Here is a 20844-nt window from a genome sequence, read left to right as displayed (position 1 = left end):
TTGGCTTCCTCCCTCCCCCCCCCCCCCAAGCAGACTATAAAGATACTTTTTTTTTTCTTCCTCAGGTAAGGGGTTTATTGGAAAACAACAGGATGGGAAACTGAGGTAAGAGGGATGAGGGTTTCCCTAATATATAATGAAGGATAGGAGGAATTTGAGAAATCAGTCCAGTCACAGCTGTGACTCCAAGACAGAGAGATGGAGGTCAACTGTTTAAAATCTTCTTTTCTTCTTTCAATTCACAAAACCACCAAGGTCTCTCAGCTTAACTCCAGAAGCCCCACCCCAAGGGTCTTCAGCCTGGGACAGAAGCTAATAATATTAGGGGAGGGAGGGGGAGGGAGAGGGACAGGGACAGGGAGAGAGAGAGAATCAAAGTCCCAGTTTCTCTCCCTGGCCAGCTTCAATTGCCTCCTCCTGAGAACATTCAGTTTGGAATCTTCACCTTGATTTTGCAGATCAGGTCCCCAGCTTGTTTCTTGCATGACCTGGCTTGCAAGTTCTCTCTCTCTCTCCATGCCTTTTCCACAGATCCTTTGGTCTTCTTGTAGCAATAGATTGAGAATAATTAGATTTTGATATCATTTCTGTGTTCTATAGTCTTTTTTATTCCCAAATAATTCTTTAAATAGTTGAGGATTTAACTATTTTAGCACCATATCTTTGTTTGTTTATACTTTCTTGTTTTTTAATTCCGAACTTTGCTCTGATAAGTCTATAGTTTGACATCAACCCCCCACCCACCCACACACCCCCCCCCCGGTTTTTTTCTACAACCTAAGTCAGTGTTATTCCTACCCCAAACAACTCCTCAAGGAATTTAATATTATGCTATTTCCTTCTTATTTGAGGCTTGCTGGAATCTTAAGTCTTGTATCTCTACCATAGCCACAAAAAACTTTGTTTCTAAACTGGCCTTTTTTATAGTTATCGTACAAGGGCATGATTGAATTGCCTCAGTCGGTCCAAACCTTATTCAAGTCAGCAAGCATGTATAAAGCACCTCCTGTGTCCCAGACATCGTGTTAAGTGCCGTTCCTGACAATTTCACTACAGTTCATCCAAGGACATTTTGCAACTTACTTATTTGGTTGATTGAGACTTGTTTTCACCATAGGCCTAGGAGAAACTTATCTGCTTTTGCTTTAATTTAGAAATGGCATTTTATTTCTCAATCAACCCTTATACCTGAATCCTCTTGTCAAATATCCTACAAAATAACATTTCTTGCTGCTTTTGGTCAATTATAAAATCAATTCATTCTGTCAATGTCTTTGCCTCTCCAAGGAGTGCTCTCATGAGTCACCTTCCCCCTTAGGTAAAACTTTCTTTTTTCTTCTGGTTTCATTTAATCTATTAAGACAGATATTGTCGAATTTCTCCAGCAATATGCCCAATTTCTTGATAACTGGACAAAGACCTTAGATTTAGAGAAATATTCAAATTAAAGTTTATAGACTGTCTAAAACCATGTTATTCTTGGCACCTTGTGCTCCCCTTTCCTTCATTCTGCTACCACTTTGCAGAAGCAGGAGGCTGCACAAGGATTGAGGGCCATTCTGTATTTTTTTTGTTTTACAAGGTGTTATGGTTAAATATTCATCATCAGCTGCCCAGCCAATAGGTGATAAATTTCTGTAAATATCCTGGTCCTCCAAAAGCACTCTATCCATTGCCAGGGGCATACTCAAAAGTCCTCCAGAGAAGAGCCTGCCAGAGCTTATACACTGCTGGTGGAGCTGGTAGTCATCTTCACACAATAATGAGGCATTTGAATAGAATTTTTTCAGCTTCTCTCTGTAACTTTTCTCTCTAGCTTCAGGTCATTTTGAACTTCCCAACAGCATTCGTGAAAGATTCTGCCACTCCACTTGTAATTTATCCTTGTTACCTGTACCTTCTTTGATAGTCAGCACCTATCTTTAAAAAAATTTTCTTCTCAATTGTTTGGTAGGGTTCCATATGCTTTCACACCAGTCTTCAGGAAACTCCCTTGTTTCTTCCTTCTCAGAACTGTATCCTTCAGGTCTTTAGGATTTTGCTTGTGTGTCTCATCCCTCCTAGTCTGAATTCCCCTAAAGGGTGATACTACATAAGATTCTATTTCTACTCTTAATTACTTTTGAAATCTCTTTTCTCAAACTCTAGAGGGTACATGTTAGGATATGGAAAGCTTCTTTTCTTTTTTCTATAACAAAACTCTAGAAAGGAATGATCACTTCCTCCCAAAGTCCTCATCATTTCCATGCCCAGAAACTTCATTCTGCCTTTTGGTGATAAACAGATTCAGTACAGCATTTCCTATTGGTTTATCTACCATTTGAAATATGAAATTCTCACTAAGGAAAGCCAAAATGCTATTATCTACTCTCAGCAACCAGAGCACTCCAACAGATGTCTTGACAACTTCTGAAATTCCCCGTCACTACTATATGATAGTTCTGGTGCCAGGCTTGTGATTTCTTTCCCATATCTATCTTTACTTTCTGTTCAGTCAATATGCAGTATATTTAGATAAAGAAATAACTTCTGCTTTCCCTCCAAATCTTTACCCAAATACTTTCAACCATGGTTCTCCTTCAAGTTCCTTGATTTCTTATACAAATATATCTTCTTAATGCACAGTATCCCTTCCATTCCCCACCTTTTAAAAAAATATAACTTCTTTGAAAATAAAAGTATATTTATTTAAATAAACAGTCTAGAGCAGAAAAATACTCTAAGTTCTCAAGTAGGGTCCAAATCAGATTAAAATATAATTAGGAGAGGGCAGCTGGGTGGCTCAGTGGATTGAGAATCAGGCCTAGAGATGGGAGGTCCTAGGTTGAAATCTGGCCTCAGACACTTCCCAGCTGTGTGACCCTGGGCAAGTCACTTGACCCCCATTGCCTAGCCCTTACCACTCTTCAGCCTGGAAGCCAATACACAGTATTGACTCCAAGACGGAAGGTAAGGGTTTAAAAAAAAAAGAGATATAATTAGGAAATATTTAACAAAATAAAAATACAATAGAACATAAATAATGTTAACTGTATGGTTTTCTAATTCAATGTGGGGCCCACAGGGATCCTCACAGTATGGACTGTTTCTACCTGAGTTTAATACTACTGGGCCAGAGTCATGTATCTCATACTTCAATAAGCTTAGTGAAACCTACAAGATCAAATATACCTATCTGCATCAGGACGTCTAAAATGAACATCAGTTCATTTTATTTGCTAACTAGACTTCACGCAGAAACACTGACTTCTTTCTTGGATTTTATCTCCTATAAATTTCTGGATATCTGAACAGCTATTCCTTTCTTGAGATCTACCTGGGGAATACAATCTTGGGAAATTCTCCTTTTCATATTAAAGTTCTTCTGATTATATTTATAAGACACCATGTATGTACACCCATTTTTTAAAAAAACCTTACCTTCTGTTTTAGAATCAATACTGTATTTTGGTTTTATGGCAGAAGTTGTAAGGGCCAGGCAATGGGGTTAAGTGACTTGCCCAGGGTCACACCGCCAGGAAATGGCTAAGGTCAGGTTTGAACTGAGAACCTCCCATCTCTAGGCCTGGTTCTCAGTCCACTGAGCCATCTAGCTGCTCCCACATATACATTTATTCCCACCCAGGTTGGGGGTACTCTATCCCTGACCAAGCATCAAAATGAAGGGAAGAGAGCACTGGACATGGATGCAGAGGCCCCACAACTCTGCCAAGCTCTCCTTTTCACTACCTGTGTGACTGGACAAGTCATTTAACTATCCTGGGCCAGAATTTACTCATCTGAAAAATTAAGAAGGTAAACTAAATGATGTCTGTGATCCAAGACAAGTCCAACTCTGGTGGAATGGTCTGATCACTCACATTAAACTTCTGTCAGGAGATAAATCAAAGAACATAACAAAGGCATCAATCCTACTTTGTTCCCAGCCTCTCAAGGAACAAGTTCTAGATAAGCCTTTAAAGAATGGGAGATCTGCAATGTCAGAGGCAGAGATCTCAGAGCCTGTCTAGGATTACAATTTGAGTGCCGTCTCAGAGGTAGATTACTCAGAGTCTGTCCAGATAAAGTTCAAGTGCCCTCTCCTTTACCTTCTTTATTCTTAGCATAATAAAACATGTTATTGTGGGCAATAACGTGTTATTCATGATTACACTGTTCCATGAACCTGAGTGACTTTAGAGCCTTATCTGCTACACCTTCTCATTGATGTTTCTCCAAGTACTGTGTTACTGTCTGTGGTTCTTGCCTTTAAAAGATGTTACCAGCTTGAATTAAAGTGCACTCATTCTATCACCAGTAGATTAGGTCCTTCTGACTCCAATCTTCTTCTCTGGTCTCCGAGTAACTCCTGGTCCCTGTTCTGTCCCCCAAGCGGGCATCTTACACTGCAGGAATATTGTCACATGTGATTTGAATCTTTTTTACATATATCTTACCTGAAGATGTCCAATGTCTTATGTTCCAGAACCAGATTTATATTTCCAGTGAGGTCAAGGTCCTGTAGGGTGGGAGGCAAAGCCTCAGGAATCAGAATTTCTGTCAAGTCATTGCAGCTTAAATCTACAAACTGACAGGAACAAAGAAACAAAGAGAGAGACTACATCAGGGAAAACAAAGCCTTCATTCCCAAATACTCATGAACCCCTAGCATATATACTATGGCTATTAAATCATTATTTCTCCAACCAAACATCCCATTCTATCCTTCTAGGGTACTTTCCCACTTTGATACCTAGGGAGTCCTTATCAAGATCAGTCACTTTTACTTCCAAAAGTGATCCTTCATTCCCTTGTGAATGAATACCTGGATCTGTGGCAAATGCAGGATCTCTGGAAATATGCTGATATTGTTGGAATGTGCAACAAGAGTATGCAGCTGTTTACAGTTTGCAATGGTTGTAGGAATTGTCTTTAGTTTGTTGCTACTCAGGTTCAGCTCCTCCAAATGTTCCAACTTGTTCAATTTGCTGAAGATGAAATAATAAAATAAAATTTTCATGCATTCCTTTTATACTCAGATGGTCCTCATCTCTCTCACCCTAATTATAACAGCTGCCTAACTAGCCTTCCTGCCTCCACTTCAAGAAGAATGTCTGCCTCTCTCAATTCATCCTCCACATATATGTCAAAGGGAAATTTCTAAAGCACATATCTTTTCGTATCAATATCCAGCTCAATACACTTGAGTAGCACCTTACCACCTAACATAAAACAGAAACTCTTCTGCTTAGTATTTCAGACCTTTCACAATCCAACCTTCCCAATATATTAACCTCTCCTCTGTTTCTCTTACATGACATTCCATCTCTTACAGATCAGTCTTTGCACAGGCAACCTCTTCACCTGGAATATACTTCCTTCTTATCTCTGCCCTGTAGCACCCTTCATTTCTCTCAAGTGTTGGCATTTCCTGATGCCTACAGCTGCTAGTATGCCATTCTTCACCCAGAGTTTATATAGCTATGTATAGTATATGGGTCCTGGTAGAACATAAGCTCTGAGGGCAGGGAGTGTTTTATTGTTTCAGAACCTTAAGCACCAATTAAATATAGTAGGAGTTTAATCTCTGCTGACTAAACAAGTAAAAATTTCTAAATTTTCCTTTACCAAATTTCTAAAAAATTTGAAAAAATCAGTCTCAGATGGCATCTAACCTAATCTATTCATTTTACAGATGAATAATTAAGGACCAGAGAGGCTGAGTGATTTTGTATACAGATGGTAGTTAAATGGCAGAGCTGGAACTGGGACTCTATAACTTCAAAGTTAACATTCTTTCAATGACTTTTTCCTTTTAATAGCACAGCTAGGTAACAAAAGGGATAGAGGGTGAAGCCTGGAGTCAAGAGACCTGGGTTCAATTCTGGCCTCAGCCATTTCCTAGCTGTGTGACCCTGAGCAAGTCACTTAATCCCATTGCCTAGCCCTTACCACTCTTCTGCTTTGGAACCAATACACAGCACTGATTCCAAGATGGAAGGACAGAGGAGGAGGAGGAAAAAAAAAGAGGAAGAAGGAGGAAAAAAAAGAGGAAGAGGGAGAATTAATACTAAAACAGGAGGTAATGGTTTAAAAAAATACATTAGGACTCAATAGACTCTTAAGTCATTTTAGAAGGATCAGAAAACATTTCCCTCACAAGCACTGATTACATATCTACTTTCTTATGTCATTATTTCTTTTCCTACCCTCTGGAAAGCTTTTATATTTTCCTTAACAAGTATGACAGAATTAAATTCTTACTCTACTATACTATCTCAGAGCCATGAGCAATTTCATATTTAGAAAGACTTCTTTCAGATTTTCAAACTATTAGTTCACAAATAAAATGGATGAAACAGAAGCATATGATTCTATGACAAGACACATTAAAACAAAATGGAAAATGTTTAAAAGGTTAAAAAGTTCCTCCTATTGCCAATAAAAGTACAATGTATTTTGTAAAAATGGTAATGAGAAATGAGAATGGAAAACACTCTTTAATTCATTAAATTAACTTAATTTAAAAGTACTTTAATTCATCTAATAGGTAAGCCTTAAAAAGTCTAACATTCTTAGAATACTAAAAACTAAAGCAGTGATGGCAAACCTTTTAGAGACAATGTTCCTGGCCCCTCCCCTGCTCCCTCCTTACCCAAGACAGGAGTGGGAAGAAGTACTTCCGATAGGCTGCTGGGCAGAGGGGTGTGTGGAAAGTGGGGAGGAGAGTGTCCCGAGTGTTTTGCTCCCCTCTAGCTATGTGCCACAAGGTGATTTTTCTCCCCTCAAACCTAGCTCCTCCCCAACCCCACCAGAGGAATCACCTTCACAACAAACCCCACAGGCTGCCATCTGCACCACACCCTCACACTCCATGTGACCACCCCCCAGCCCCAGCCCCTCACCCAAGACAGCAGAGGGAGGAAGCACTCCTACTGGCTGCTGGGCAGAGGGGCAAGTCATGTGAGGAATATCCTCAGGCACCTGGAGATGGAGAGGGGAGCAGCTTTGCCCCAAGTCCCTCCTCTGGCTTTCTAATAAGGAACTCTGGTGGACCACTAAAGACATACCCACAGAAATGGCTCTGGCATCTGTGCCACAGGTTTGCTATCACTGAACTATAGGAATAAGGTGCCTAGGAATTAAACATTACCAAATTTCTACCCATTTATCTAATTGTTATTGATACTTAAATTTATGACAGTGACCAAACATACTTCTTAAGTGAGACATTAAATTTTACTTTTGTCATCCAGCTGAAGAACTCAAAATGTCAATGACATCCAACTCAGCATCAATTGTATACCCATAAAACACATAGACAGCTATTGCACCAGTCTGTAGAATGTAACACTTATGTTTTCTCTATGGAATAAAAGCAACACTGCATGTGTTCACCTGGCTGGGAAAGTTTGTAGCTGGTTGTTTGCAAGATGCAGGATGCGGAGATGCGGGTGTCCCACGAGGACAGGGATACACTGGTCTGTCAGCTGGTTATTGGTCAGGTAGAGGAGTTGCAGCATACTAAGACTCTCTTCCCCAGTACAAGCAGATGGCAGAGACTCTAGACTGTTTGCAGAGGCATTCAGGTACCTGAGACTAACAGAGGAGTCAAGAATTATCAAGGTGAATACACATCTGTAGCCATATTCAAAGTGTGCATCTATTGCCTTGAGAAGGGGAACTTTAGAAACTTCCTCATGCTCTCTCAGAGGGCTGCTAGGTGATTCAGGGGACAGAGTGCCAGAGCTGTAGTCAGGAAAACTTATCTTCCTGAGTTTAGACCCTGAGTAAGTCACTTAATCCTGATCATTTCACTTTGCCCATCTGTATAAAAGAAGCTAGAAAAAGAAAAGGCAAACCACTCCAGTACCTCTGCCAAAAAAAACCCAAATAGGGTCATAAAGAGTCAGACATGACTGACAAATGACTCAACAAGGAAGAATATTTGGCCTTCCTTACTTGTCTTTGCCGAGGTTCTTTTCATGCTCCCTTCTTCACTACCTCTACTTCTCTCTTGGCAATCTGGCTCCCACCAAAGGCATTCAGGACCTTTACTCCCATCACTCTTCCTGAGCCACACAGGACTGTTTGCCATGACAGACACACCCTGTGCTTTCTCGTCTCTGAAACAGCTTTCATACCTTTTTCTCTACTTGAAAACACCCTCTCCCAAATTTGTCAAAAATCCTATGCAGCTTTTAAGATCCAGTTTAGTTGCCAACTTCCCCTAATCTCTTAACCAGGAGTCCTCTTCCAGATTCCTGTAGTATATTACTGCATTCCATCTCTCTTTTTTAAATCCATAACTTCTGTTTTAATTCTAGGGCTAGGCAACCAGGGTTAAGTGACTTGGCCAAGGTCATACAGCTGGTAAGTATTTGAGATGAGATTTGATTCCAGAACCTTCTGACTCCAAGATTAGTGCTCTATTGATTGTGCTACCCAGCTCCTGCACCTCTCTTAAGGCATTCTGGACCATAATATATTTATGCACGTGTCTTTGGAAGAATGAGTATTTTGAATAGGGAGTCAAGATGGAGGTGGAGAGGCAGAGAAAGTTCAGACCTCTGAAAACCTTTCCTCGTTAATTAAAAACAAAATGCTTCTAGGGAACTGAAAACCAAATCTAACAACAGGACAGAGCTAAGGAACCCCCCTGCTGGACTCAACTTAAAAGGTAAGGCTCCAAAAAGTCTGAATTCGAGAACACTTGGGTTAAAGGGGAAGGAAGGAAGGTCCCAGGACCCCTCCCCCCACCTATAGTACAGAGTCTCCAGCAGTGGCTGGAATCTCTGGGCGGGCAAGGGCACTAGTCTAGAGGGAGTACCTTGCAGCCAAAGCTGTGCCAGGCTCAGGGCTTTGAACACAGGTGGTGGGGTGACAGCTTAGAGGAGAAGCTCAGAGAAGGTAGTCCAATCGCAGCAGAAACACTCCATATTGTGTGCCCCCCCCCCTTTTGGCTTCAGGGCAGATCTAGCTCTGCAAGAACAACCCTGCCCAGACTTAATCTTATCAAGCTTTCAGAGGGCAGGGAAGCTCAAGCTCCAACACCCCTCCCCCACAGACCTCTCTGAGAGCCTTGCTGATCAAACTCCAAGAGTGAAGGTTGCAACTACTACAGAACACCTTAATAACAAGGTAGGAAGCCCAGCTCCTTTTCAGCTTCTGCTGAGAGCTGGGGAAGATTTGAAATCAAGACTCAACCTGGCCAATCAGCAGAGTAGAGAATTCCCTTCAGGACAGAAAAGCCCAAATCCACAGGCCCAGCACACAAGGAGAGAAGCAAGAATGCAGGCAACTATGGGGGGGCGGGGGGAAGAAGGGGCAAATATGAGCAAACAACAGAAAAAGAAAAAAGAAATTACAATTGACAGCTTCTATCCAGGCAATGAACAAAGAGCAAATGTAACAAAGGAAGATCAAGGAACACCATGCAAAAACACAAAAACTCCAGCAAATTGGACACAGGCTTTGGAAGAACTAAAATACAATTCAAAACACAATTAAGAGAGGCTGAAGACAACAGGAAAAAGAACTTAAAAAGCGAGATAAGTCATCTGGAAACAGAGGCACTTGAACTAAAATGAGAAAATAGTGTCTTGAAAGCCAAAGTTAATCAGCTTGAAAATGAGGCAAAGGACATGAAAGATGATCTCCAAAGAAAATCAAATCAGAAGGAGAAGGATGCCCAAAAATCCAGGGATGAAATTCAGTCTTTAAAAACTGGAAGAATTGAGTATTTTGAAGGCAAGCACCATTATTTTCATTTCTTTTTGAAGCCCCTCATCTACTCCCCAAAATAAATGTAAATAAATGTGGGGGTAGGAGGGTGAAAAAGGGCACAGGGAATAACTACCAAGTATTATATCTAATTTTAGGCATAGAAATTTAAAGAGATATGTGTGAAGTATAGAACAAGTTAAGTGCTTCATGCCCTTCTCCTATGGCTTTGGGTAAGTAAGTTTCTTGGAATTCATTTTTCCATTTCTAAAATGAGACCATCACACCATCTGGCAGAGAAACTTTTGTTGCTGATGGCTCATGTGATCTCACTGCAGAGTATAGAGTATGCTCAATAGGTAACTCCCTCCACTAACCAGTTCCTATTCTCCAAGAAAGGGAAACAAGCCTATCGATACATTTATATTTAAAGACCAACAGTCAGATCTTTACATCACAATGTCAGAGTTTTTAAGGTTATAATGTAAAGGAAAATTCTGCCAATAGTGAACAGAACTGATCAATGAGGCTATCCAAGCTTATGAGGCAACCCAACAAAGAATTCAGCTCTAGAGACTTGTTTTTGTACACAGAGGGCAGGCTCTATCAAGGGTGGCAGCCCCAGAACTGCCTGCCCTTCTTCCCTTTTTTGGGAAAGGTCCCAGCCATATGTGTTACCTGTGATGACAATTCAGCACAAGATGCAAAGGCTTTTCCAAGTAACTGGGATCAGACTCCCCCACTCTCAATCGGAATGTGGAGTACTAATTCATAAAAACAATATGATCTCTTCTAACTGGCAATAAATCCTCTATCACAAGGGAGACAGTCACGCAAAGACACTCATAATCTTGAATAGTTCCAAAGGTCATTTATGAGAAACAAACATATCTTTCATCATAGGTGTAGGGCAATATAATGCTCTCATTTAAAGATTCTGTCCTTTCCCCCACCCCCACCCCAAAAAAACCTGTTTGTGGTACTTACTTTAATGCCTTGGAGAAGAGGGTATCTGGCAACCTGGAGAGTAAATTATGCTGTAGATCCAAGACCTCAAGGGGAATGTGTTCTAGAAGGACTGGAAGACTTTGCAACTGGTTGTGTCCCACCATCAGCTTCCTAAGACTCAGACTACTCAGAATCCTACAAGAGAGAAAGCCCAAAGGAACAAATAAGAAACTTAACAGTGTTTCTTGCTGAGCCTAACAGAGGAAATATCTATAATATTGGATTTATCCTGAGTCACTTATTTAACTATGTCAGTAAAATAACAAAAGGGCATGTTTTCTGATAATGTAAATTGGGAAAAATATATTAACCAAAAAAGGGCATCTCTAATGCTTTGCTAACTGATCACAAAATGGAGAGCATGACTGTTTAGGGAGAGAGGAATTAATGAAAACAGCAAATGTAAGACAGATCTGAACTACATCTTATTTTCTATAACAAAATCACTCTAGATTGTAAGTCTAAAGAGAGATTTCTGCAAGCTTTATTTAGCTCTAAATATACAACTGAAACACAATACTTTGATTTAATTTAAAACCACTATCCTGAAGAGCTTTGGAAGGGACCACAAATCTTGAGAAAAGATGGTTTAGTGGTATTTTTAAACACACACACATACACACACAATATCACTCACTCACACTTTTTTTTTTACCTAATAGGAATCTCTGTTAGGAGATTATAGCTCATGTCCAACACTTCAATCTTCTTTGATTCACAGACCCAGTCAGGAATATATTCTAATTGATTCCTAGGAGAACACAATTAAAAAAGTATCCTTTAGGGGGCAGCTGGGTAGCTCAGTGGATTGAGAGCCAGTCCTAGAGATGGGAGGTCCTAGGTTCAAATCTGGCCTCAGCCACTTCCTAGCTGTGTGACCCTGGGCAAGTCACTTGACCCCCATTGCCTAGCCCTTACCACTCTTCTGCCTTGGAGCCAATACACAGTATTGACTCCAAGACAGAAGGTAAGGGTTTTAAAAAAAAAAAAAAGTATCCTTTATAAAAAATTCTAGAAATGGAGAGCCATTCAAGTCCTACTCAGATACCACATCATGGTGTGAAGATGAAATTTGATTTTTTCAAACATGTTTCAACAAAACATAAACTCTGGCTAGTTTCACCAGGCCAAATAATGAAATTGTGTCTCATCTACAATCCCATTGAGAAAACAAAGTCTGGAAAAGTTCATCACCAGGAGAAGGACCACTCATCTAAGAATGGTATTTGTGTAGGTGAAAAGAGCACCATACTAATAAAATCACAGATTTTTTAAAAAAGTGTTTAAGTAGAAAAGGAATGTAATAAATATATTTTTAAAATAGTCAGACTATTATAATTGTTCTTAGGAGAAAAAGCAATGAATTTTCATTCATGGATCTTAGTCCTCTCCAATTGTAAATTGAGGATATTGACCTTAGAGAAGTATTATATCTCTATGCAGGTATTATACATATGCATGAATTATTTTGTGAAAGGTACCAGGCTCATTTACTCATTCAACGGTTTGTGTATTGTATTCCTAATGCGATGTTACTTAAAAGTATATATACATTCTGCCCTCCAAAAGCTTGTAAACAAAAATCATATTGTTAATAAAGGAAAAAAACTGATCTCTACAGTCAAACTGTCACAAAGCCACATCATAGCCAATGGAGCTATTAGATTACTAGTTAATTTATTCACTTAAGGAGACAAAGGAGCTCATTGGTAAGGAAGTAGATTAAAGACTTAAGATTCTGAGTTCATTTCTTTGCCATATGACCCAAGAGAAGTCTGTTTACCTCCATGAACTTTTAAGAGCCTCTTCAGACTAATAGGGAAAATGACTTTGATATAGCAATTCAAATAACTGAATTTTTAGACACAAAAACAAAGCATTCCAAAGTTTCATATTATCTAAACAACTTAAGAATCTCTGAATGGAAAACTTGAGCAATTTCTTCTTATCTACATTTCATGACTAAGATGGTTTTTTGGTCAGAACCCAAAGGCAGTATGAAGGCTGAGAAAGAGAAAAGTGGCCTCCAATTCCTGTTCCACTACTTATTCCTGGGGGTCTTCACCTCTCTGGGCCTCAGTGTAAATAAGAGGAGTGTACTCAATTATCTCACAGTTGAGGAGAATAACTCTGTTAAAGGTAAAAATTAGGGTTGTTGACTGAATATATTATACTAGTGGTTGCCAGAGATTAAAATTCAATCCCAATAAAATACTCAAGTCAGTTTGGGATTTTTATGGTGATTTAATTACAATAGTAGAAGAAATTAAGAAGGAGAGAGGGAAAAGGGAATTAGACTACTCTGGCAAGCCAGATAGGAATTAGAGGTCAAGGAAAAGAGGAAAGGAGAAATCAGTCACCTCACCAAGGTCGCTCAGGGAAGACACCTCACCTAACCTACTCTACATAGCTTCTCCCAGTCACCTCACTGGCAAGTCGCCAACGCCAAACCGCTGCCAGGAGTTCCCAACCTCTGAGCAAGAGCCCGGCGAGAAGTGACATGAAATATATAGACTGTTCTGTACATCACTTCCTGCATCTCACATGTACCAATGGTAGCTTAAGCTTGATTTAGGAGAGCCCAGGGGGTCTGTCAGGTGTTTCTTATTTGTCAATTGCTAGCACATGTTGGTCACAGGCCATCCTCCTCAACACTTAGTCCTTAAAAGTAGAGGTGTATACATTCCTGGTTGCTAGAATCTAAGACTAAGCAAAATGGAGAAAATCTATAATTCACAACTCTAAGCTTAAAATTTGAGCTATCCATGTTATTCTTGACTTATATCATCTATAGAGGGTACAGTGTTGACTGAAAACTGGGCTTTTTTCAGAATTTGAGACCAGAAAGGGTCAGGGAAAGCGTTTAAAAAACAAAATAAACACACATAAAATAGAAACCAGAAGCCCTCAAGTGAAATAAATGTTTCCCCCACCCAAACCCAAGTAACTATAAGGCTCAATAGGCAAAGGATGAAATTGTCAACAGAAATACGGATCTTTTAAAATTCAAAATTATTTCTTCATTCCTAGAAAACTTGAATAGAGATTGCGACTTAAAAGAACTATTGACTTGTGCCTCCAAAGGCTCTTTTCCCAGCACAGAAGCTGAACTAAAAGAGCAGAAACTCTTCTAGTAATGACCAGGCTACTTCATTCCTTTTAAGAAGCCCCACCCCTAGGACACCAAAACATTTCTGTGTATTTGCATGTTTATTCCCTAGAGAATTCAAGAATCATTTTGTATATCCTTAGGTAACAAACCACCTTTAAATAACAAAAAAACACACAAAAATATCTTTCCTTCTTTATAAAATACACTTACCTAGAGAGTTCTAAGGAAGTAAGCAGACTGGGCACTGGATAAACATTCACTGTGGTCAGCCCTAATCAAAAAGTAAGCAGAATCATTAGTCAAACTGAGGGAAAGCAAAGCAAAGAGGAACATTAAAACCAGAGAAGGGAAACCATAAAGTTAGGTGTTTTCAATTTGAAGTCTGTGAATTTCTAAAGGATATTTTTATAACTAGATTCAATATAATAAATTTCTTCTGTAATTCTATAACTTATTTTATGTATGTATTAACAATATGATTTGGAGAAGGGGCCCATAGGCTTCCCCAGGCTGCCAAAAGGGTCCCAGATATTCCTGGTCCAAGTGAAGGCATTGAGGGAAGAAGCCTTTCAGGCAGGGCTAGCCTATGTGACTCCTGACCTCCCTTCCCACTCAGTAAAGCTGTGATTCTACCTGGACATCTCAAAACACAACTCATTCTTGCAGGTAGGTGGAGAAGTGGTTAGAATGAGGAGTCTAAAGTCAGGAAGACTCACCTTCCCGAGTTCAATGCTAGGCTGTGTGACCCTGGGCAAGTCACTCAACCCTATTTGTCTCAATTTCAAAATTAGGAGATGAAGGAAATGGCAAACTACTGTAGTATCTTTGCCAAGAAAACCCCAAATAGAGTTCACAAAGAGTCAGATGTGACTGAATAACAACAAAAAACTTCCCTATTTTTGTTGGAGGTACTACCATTCTCCAGGCACCCAGGTTTATAACCTAAAGAATTACACTTGACACTTTCCTCTCCATCATGCCATTTCATCTATCCTATGGCCATAACTTTTCTCATAGACATCTTTTCACCATCCTCACATTCAGGTCCTCACAATCCCTTTGCCTAGAATGCCCCAAATGTACAGTGGCTCCTCCAGAATCAAACACAAAATTCTCTGTTTGGCAGAAAAACTTGATCCCTTCCTACTTACACTATGATCCAGGGTGATCCAGAGTTTCAGGTTTTCTGGGTGGTCCTTGAACACAACACTCTATTGCCTGACTCTACTTTTTCAATGGTCTTCTGTCAGACTAGGAATATTCTTTCCCCTCCCCTTCTCTTCCCTCCCCCATTACCTTTTGGCTTCAAGTCTCAGCAAAAACCTCAGCATCTTTAAGAAGCCTTTCCCATCCCCCTTTAATGCTAGTAACTTTCCTTTTGTTTTTCTCCCATTTATCTGGTATCCATATGATTTGGGAATAGCTATCTATAGGTTCTGACTTCCCCATTATAATGCGGAATCTTTAAGGGCAGACATGTCTTTTGTGTCCCCAGGGATACAAACCCTTAACACAAATCTTGGCACAGAGTCAGTGTTTAATGAATGCAGGTTGAATGACTGACTCTCACAAAGCCTCCAGCATCATTTGGCAAATGACCTAATTAGCACAACAGGAGCAATTTTCTTAGAAAGTGTTTCCTTCCTAGAGTTCACAAAGAACAGGCAAGTGGAGGAAAAATAGCAAATTTACTGTTGGAGTTGGCACAGAGGGCCCGAAGGGTGAAGCCACTGAGTGTTAGATCCCTCAGTTGATTCCGTTCACAGTGAAGCTGCTGCAGGCTTCCCAGGGAACTCAAATCCAGGTCAGTCAACTGATTATCACGCAAATCCATGTGAATAACATGCTTGTTCCCCTCCATGTTGTCAACAACTGTTCTCTTCAAACTGTTCAACCTAAATATTAGTCAACAAGTTATTGGAATTAAATTCTACTAAGGAAAGCAAAAAGTTAACAGCTCAAAAAAAGTGTGATGTCTCTCTTCCTATCCCTAATATCCACAAATATTATTATGCCATACAAATAGCTGTAGAAAATTGGTCTCTATCCACTAGTAATTTGTAATCTAAGACAACTCAGATTTGGAAACATATAAAAGTTAAATAGAGAGCAAAATAGAGGGTAAGTTTATCCACGAAAAGGGATTAAGTTAGGTTTTGTGTTGGTTTTTGCATCTTGACTGTTAAGAAACCTTCATTTAAATGTGTGGGAAATAGAAAGTGTTCCATTCCAAACTGAGGAGGGTAAAGACAAGTCATATTTCCTTAAAATAGTCAAATGGTGGCTTTTAAAAAATTATACTTCTGAGCACCTCTGCTTAGGGAATATGTAAATAGAAAGGAAAACCATTTATACATGGACAAAATTCAGATAGCCTCCAAGGACATAAACAGCAAATGATTTCTTACTTTTTCTCCTTCCTTATAAAGAACATGTATAGGAATTGATGCTCTTCAAAATAAGTCTGAGTCATCAAGGAAAGGTTAAACTATTACTTAAAAATATTCCATTTGGGAGCATCTGGGTAGCTCAGTGGATTGAGAGCCAGGCCTAGGGATAGAAGGTCCCAGGTTCAAGGTCTCAGACACTTCTTAGCTGTGTGACCCTGGGCAAGCCACTTAACCCTCATTGTCTAGCCCTTACCCATCTTCTGCCTGGCGAAAAATAAGGTTGATGTTTTTCTTTTTTTTAAGTATTCTTAAGTATTACATTTAAGAAGGCAGAGAATGTACCATATGTATGTTCTATATGTAACACATAGAAATATTTCCACAAAATTAGTTAAAACAGACATTTAAAAGGCTGTAGGTGGAACTATAAATTTGAAACTGCAGTTGTGCTTAGAAAGTGACTTTACCAAAGGATTTCTAAGTACAAACCCTAAAGTAGGTCAAGGGAAAAAGAATCTCCTATATACAAGAAAATACTCATAAGCAGCACTTTTTTATTGTAACAAAGAGCTGTAAACAAAGCGAATGCCCACTGCCTGGGGAACAGCTAGACAGACTATGGTGTATAAATGTAACATATTATTGAGTAGTTTAAAAAATGAGTATGAAGAATTCAGAGAAACCTGGGAAGACAGATGAGTGGAAGAAAACCAGAGAAACAACATACACAATAACTACAATAATGTAAATGCAATGAACCAACAACTGAGGCAAAACACTTCATCCTCATAAGACTCTGTCCTTTCTTTGCTGAAGTTTGGAAACATAGATGAGGAATACTGAATGCATCATTAGATACAGCTGATGTGATGGTTGGTTCAGTTGAACTCTTTTCCCTTCTTCCCCCCCCTTCTTATATGGTATGCTGGATAGGGAGGAGGGAGAAATATCTTCAGAAAGTTGTATTAGGTAAAAACAAAAGAAACCAACTAAAATAAAAAAAAATCTTATAGTTAAAGGAAAACCTTAATTAATCTGGAACATTCATTTATTCTGAATAGCACATTCCAAGTGATGCCTGATAACTTCATTTTAAAACAAAATTCATTCCTCTTAGGCTATTCTGAACCCTAATGCAAGTAGTCTCAGAAGGAACAGAGCAAACTTAATAAACCTAAAATTGATCAGAAATCAATTAAACAAGACATGCAGAATGTCCTTACCTTAAATCAACATGCTTGATATGCTTCATCACATTCAAAACCCCCAAATTCAGGACTTCTAGCTGGTTTCCCGCCATAGCCAGTTTATCTAACATTGAGAGCTTCATACAAGCCTCAGGAATTTGGCTGAAATTGTTGAAGGAGAGTCCAAGAGTGGAAAGGTGTGGCAAATTTCCCAATTCTTCTGGTAAAGTAGTGAGGAAGTTGCCATCAAGACAGAGAGTCTGAAGACTGTGGGAAATGAATTCAATGAGAAAAAATCTCAACTAGCAAAGAATTTATCAAAATGAGAAGATTTGGAAGTACTGAATTCTAATTCTAGAAGCATCCTGACAAGGAATAGCAACTATCTCCCAAATTTCCATCTATGTGAAGAACAAATTCCCCAGCAGAACGTCAAATTGTAAAGTGCTAAATCTGTCAAAAGGCTCAGTCAATATCATGTACAATTAGGATTTTGGTGATTGAATGTGATTGGTAATTGCTGTTTGGTATTGGATACTGGATGAGAGTCCTGAATATGGATGTGATTTATTTTCTAACAAGAGCCAATGATTCTCATTCATATACACCAGCACATAACTACACTTTCAAAGCATTTTATTGACTTGCATTTTTTTTTAAAAGCCCCTAACCTTATCTTAGTATCAATTCTAAAACAAAAAGGCAGCAAAGGCTGCGCCAGTAATGGTGATTCTATGACACATGTGCCCAAAAGGGTCCACAGAGCCCTCTCTCTGGGTATGCCTGCCACTGCCTGCCAGAGTTTGTTATTAAAAAGCCAGAGGAATTCAGGGCAAGGCTCTTTCCCTCCCCATCTCCATGTGCCCAAGGATATTCCTCACTTCACCCGCTCCTCTGACCAGCAGCCCAAAGGGAGCACTTCCTCCCTCCCCGGACTGGGGTAAAGAGGGGGGCGATGGAGGAAGGGGGGGAGGGGGAGAATGGCACTCTATCTCTAAAAGGTTTGCCATCACTGGGCTGGGCAATCTGGGTTAAGTGATTTGCTCAGTCACACAGTGAGGAAGTATCTGGGGCTGCATTTGAAGCCAGGACCTCCCAACACAAGCCTGACACTCTATCCACTGTGCTACCTAGCTGCCCCTTTGATTTGTATTTCTGCAACAAACATCCTCCTGTTTCCATTCCCAACTCTGAGATTCCTAGACCATAAGGCAAATGCAGAATCCTAGACCCCATGCCATGTCCAAGAGTCAGATGAGAACCCTCAATTCTAGGGAGGGCGTGACATAAAGTCTTAAGCCAAAGAGTCAACATCTGACCCCAGCTAGCAGTCCTTCCACACTATCCGGGGGTCTAATGAAGGTCAGATACTTACTTAAGGAGATTGCCAATCTGACCAGGCAGCTCAAGAAGTCCATTACAAGAAAGGTTCAGTTCTGTTAGAGTAGAAATCTCACAAAGTAAAATGGGGAATAACCCGAGCTTATTGTGAGACAAGTTCAGTCCCTTCAGCTGAGAAAACCTGGAAAGGAAAAAAAAAGGAATCACACCAATTGCCAGCAAAGAGTCACTTTAGATTTCAGTCCTGAAGTAACTGACTCCCTTCACCTCCTCCTCCTGCTGCTGCAACCACTAATCACAACTATATTTGTTCTGCGCTTCATGATTTATACAAACACTTTATATGTACTATCTCAATTGAGCCTTACGACCACCTTGGGAGCCAGGTGATACTGTCATCTCCATTTTACAGATGAGGCGACTGAGACAAAGATTAAGGGACATGTCCAAAGTCACACAGCTGGCCAGTATCTGAGGCACATGTTGAAATCAGGTCTGACTCCAAATTCCAGCACTCTATCCACTCTACTACCCAGCTGCCTCCTTTCATATCCCCCAAATGCCTATAAAACAATTCATTTCTATACGACCCTGTTATTCCATGAGCTTGAAATGTCTTGTTCTCCACTCCAGAGGCAACACACAATTGTCCTATATCAAGAAGGCCTATTATGAATACCTGACACACATCACAGCTCAGATAGTATAAAGCAAATTTTGACCTAGAGGAATTTTGTTGTGAATTCAATGACTGAAATCATTGGCCAATTGAGTGGATCACTGGTCTTAACTGCATTACAGTATTTTGGCCTTCATATGTAGTGCTCACTAAATCCATCACCTAAAATTTTTCTTCTTGAATGTATTACAGTCTTAATTGCATTACAGTATTCTAGACATGAATACAAGACTTAATTTAACTATTATATTCTAATTCAATGTGTGACTTGTTTCACTATTTGTGATTATATATAACGCTACAAAAATCTTTGAAGGGTTGGCTTTTTTGTTTTTGATAATATTATTAAGGTATATTCCTAGAAATAAAATTCCTGGGATAAAAAGTATGAACATTTTTGTAACTTTAACTGTACTTCCATAATGCTCTCCAAAAAGGATTCCACAAGTCTACAATTCCATCAGCAATGAATGAATTAACAATTCCTCATATATTTTAAAGTTTTTATTCTGAACTTAAAAAAATCAAACAGAATGGGCATCTAGATACACATTGGGAAATGGAAAAAGAGGCATATACATGAAACTGCTAGTCGCACACAGTTAGCTTTCCTTTTTAAGCATATATGTAATAAGATCTATCTGTAGCTTTCAAAGCTGTCTTACTTGTTCTTTGTTCTTGTATCCTTCTGTTCTTTTCTTTTTATTGCTACCCTATCCTATTCACTCCTTATCCTCTCATCTCCCATTTATGCATAATAAAAATGAAAACAAAGCCCTGTAACAATATAGTCAAGCAAATCAAATGTTCATACTTGCTGTGTCTGAAAAAATGTCTCATCCTGTAATTACTTAGATTTATATCAGATTTTTACCTGGCATACTTAGGGTAAATAATTTTCTCCATTGTGTTAATTTTTATTATGCAATTTTTTGTTTTTATGTAACCAAACATCTGTCTTGTCTCTATTTTGTGTATTTTGAAAAAACTCCCCATAACAACTGTGATAAGTACTTTATCCCATTTACTTCCACCTTTTTCATATGCTTTTGTTTTTACTATTAAAGTGTCATCTAGCTAAAATTCACTAGGGCATAGTATGTAAGTCTAAATGCTTTTCAGACCAGTCTAATTTCAGAAGTACATTTGTTAAATAATAATATTAACAGTCCTATCCTCAGATTTTACTTTCCATAGACTTGAATCATTTGCATAGTCTGGTATAGCTATTCTGTTCTGCTGAGCTATTGCTGTATTTTTTCCCCACAGTAGCAAATAAATTAAAATAAATTAAAAAGCTGTTGGAATTAAATCTGGCAGTCCAAAACCACCATTGTTTTTTCTCTCCTTTTCAGTATGCCCTCTCATTTTTCTTGCCTGCTTGTTTTAATATATATATATTTCACCATAATCTTGTCCATTTCT

At 39.2% G+C, this 20844-nt stretch overlaps 1 protein-coding gene across 4 annotated transcripts in view; it reads right to left on the bottom strand.

Moving 5' to 3' along the window:
- Nucleotides 1-20844, bottom strand: part of PHLPP2 (PH domain and leucine rich repeat protein phosphatase 2) — a 113717-nt gene that overhangs the window by 29557 nt on the left and 63316 nt on the right. For all 4 annotated transcript variants that reach the window (XR_008917827.1, XM_056824361.1, XM_056824363.1 and 1 more), the window contains 9 exons: nt 18775-18921; nt 17436-17666; nt 15515-15717; nt 14033-14093; nt 11366-11461; nt 10690-10845; nt 7378-7578; nt 4805-4967; nt 4437-4567 (listed from right to left, as the gene is read on the bottom strand). Coding sequence is in view for 3 of the 4 variants with exons in the window: in XM_056824361.1 (XP_056680339.1) it covers nt 4437-4567; nt 4805-4967; nt 7378-7578; nt 10690-10845; nt 11366-11461; nt 14033-14093; nt 15515-15717; nt 17436-17666; nt 18775-18921 (1389 nt within the window). In the remaining variant the exon portion in view is untranslated. The remainder of the gene's footprint in view (nt 1-4436; nt 4568-4804; nt 4968-7377; nt 7579-10689; nt 10846-11365; nt 11462-14032; nt 14094-15514; nt 15718-17435; nt 17667-18774; nt 18922-20844) is intronic.

This window comes from Monodelphis domestica, chromosome 1 (assembly GCF_027887165.1).
Source record: "Monodelphis domestica isolate mMonDom1 chromosome 1, mMonDom1.pri, whole genome shotgun sequence".
NCBI lineage: Eukaryota > Metazoa > Chordata > Mammalia > Didelphimorphia > Didelphidae > Monodelphis > Monodelphis domestica.
This window is presented reverse-complemented; position numbering and strand designations above follow the sequence as displayed.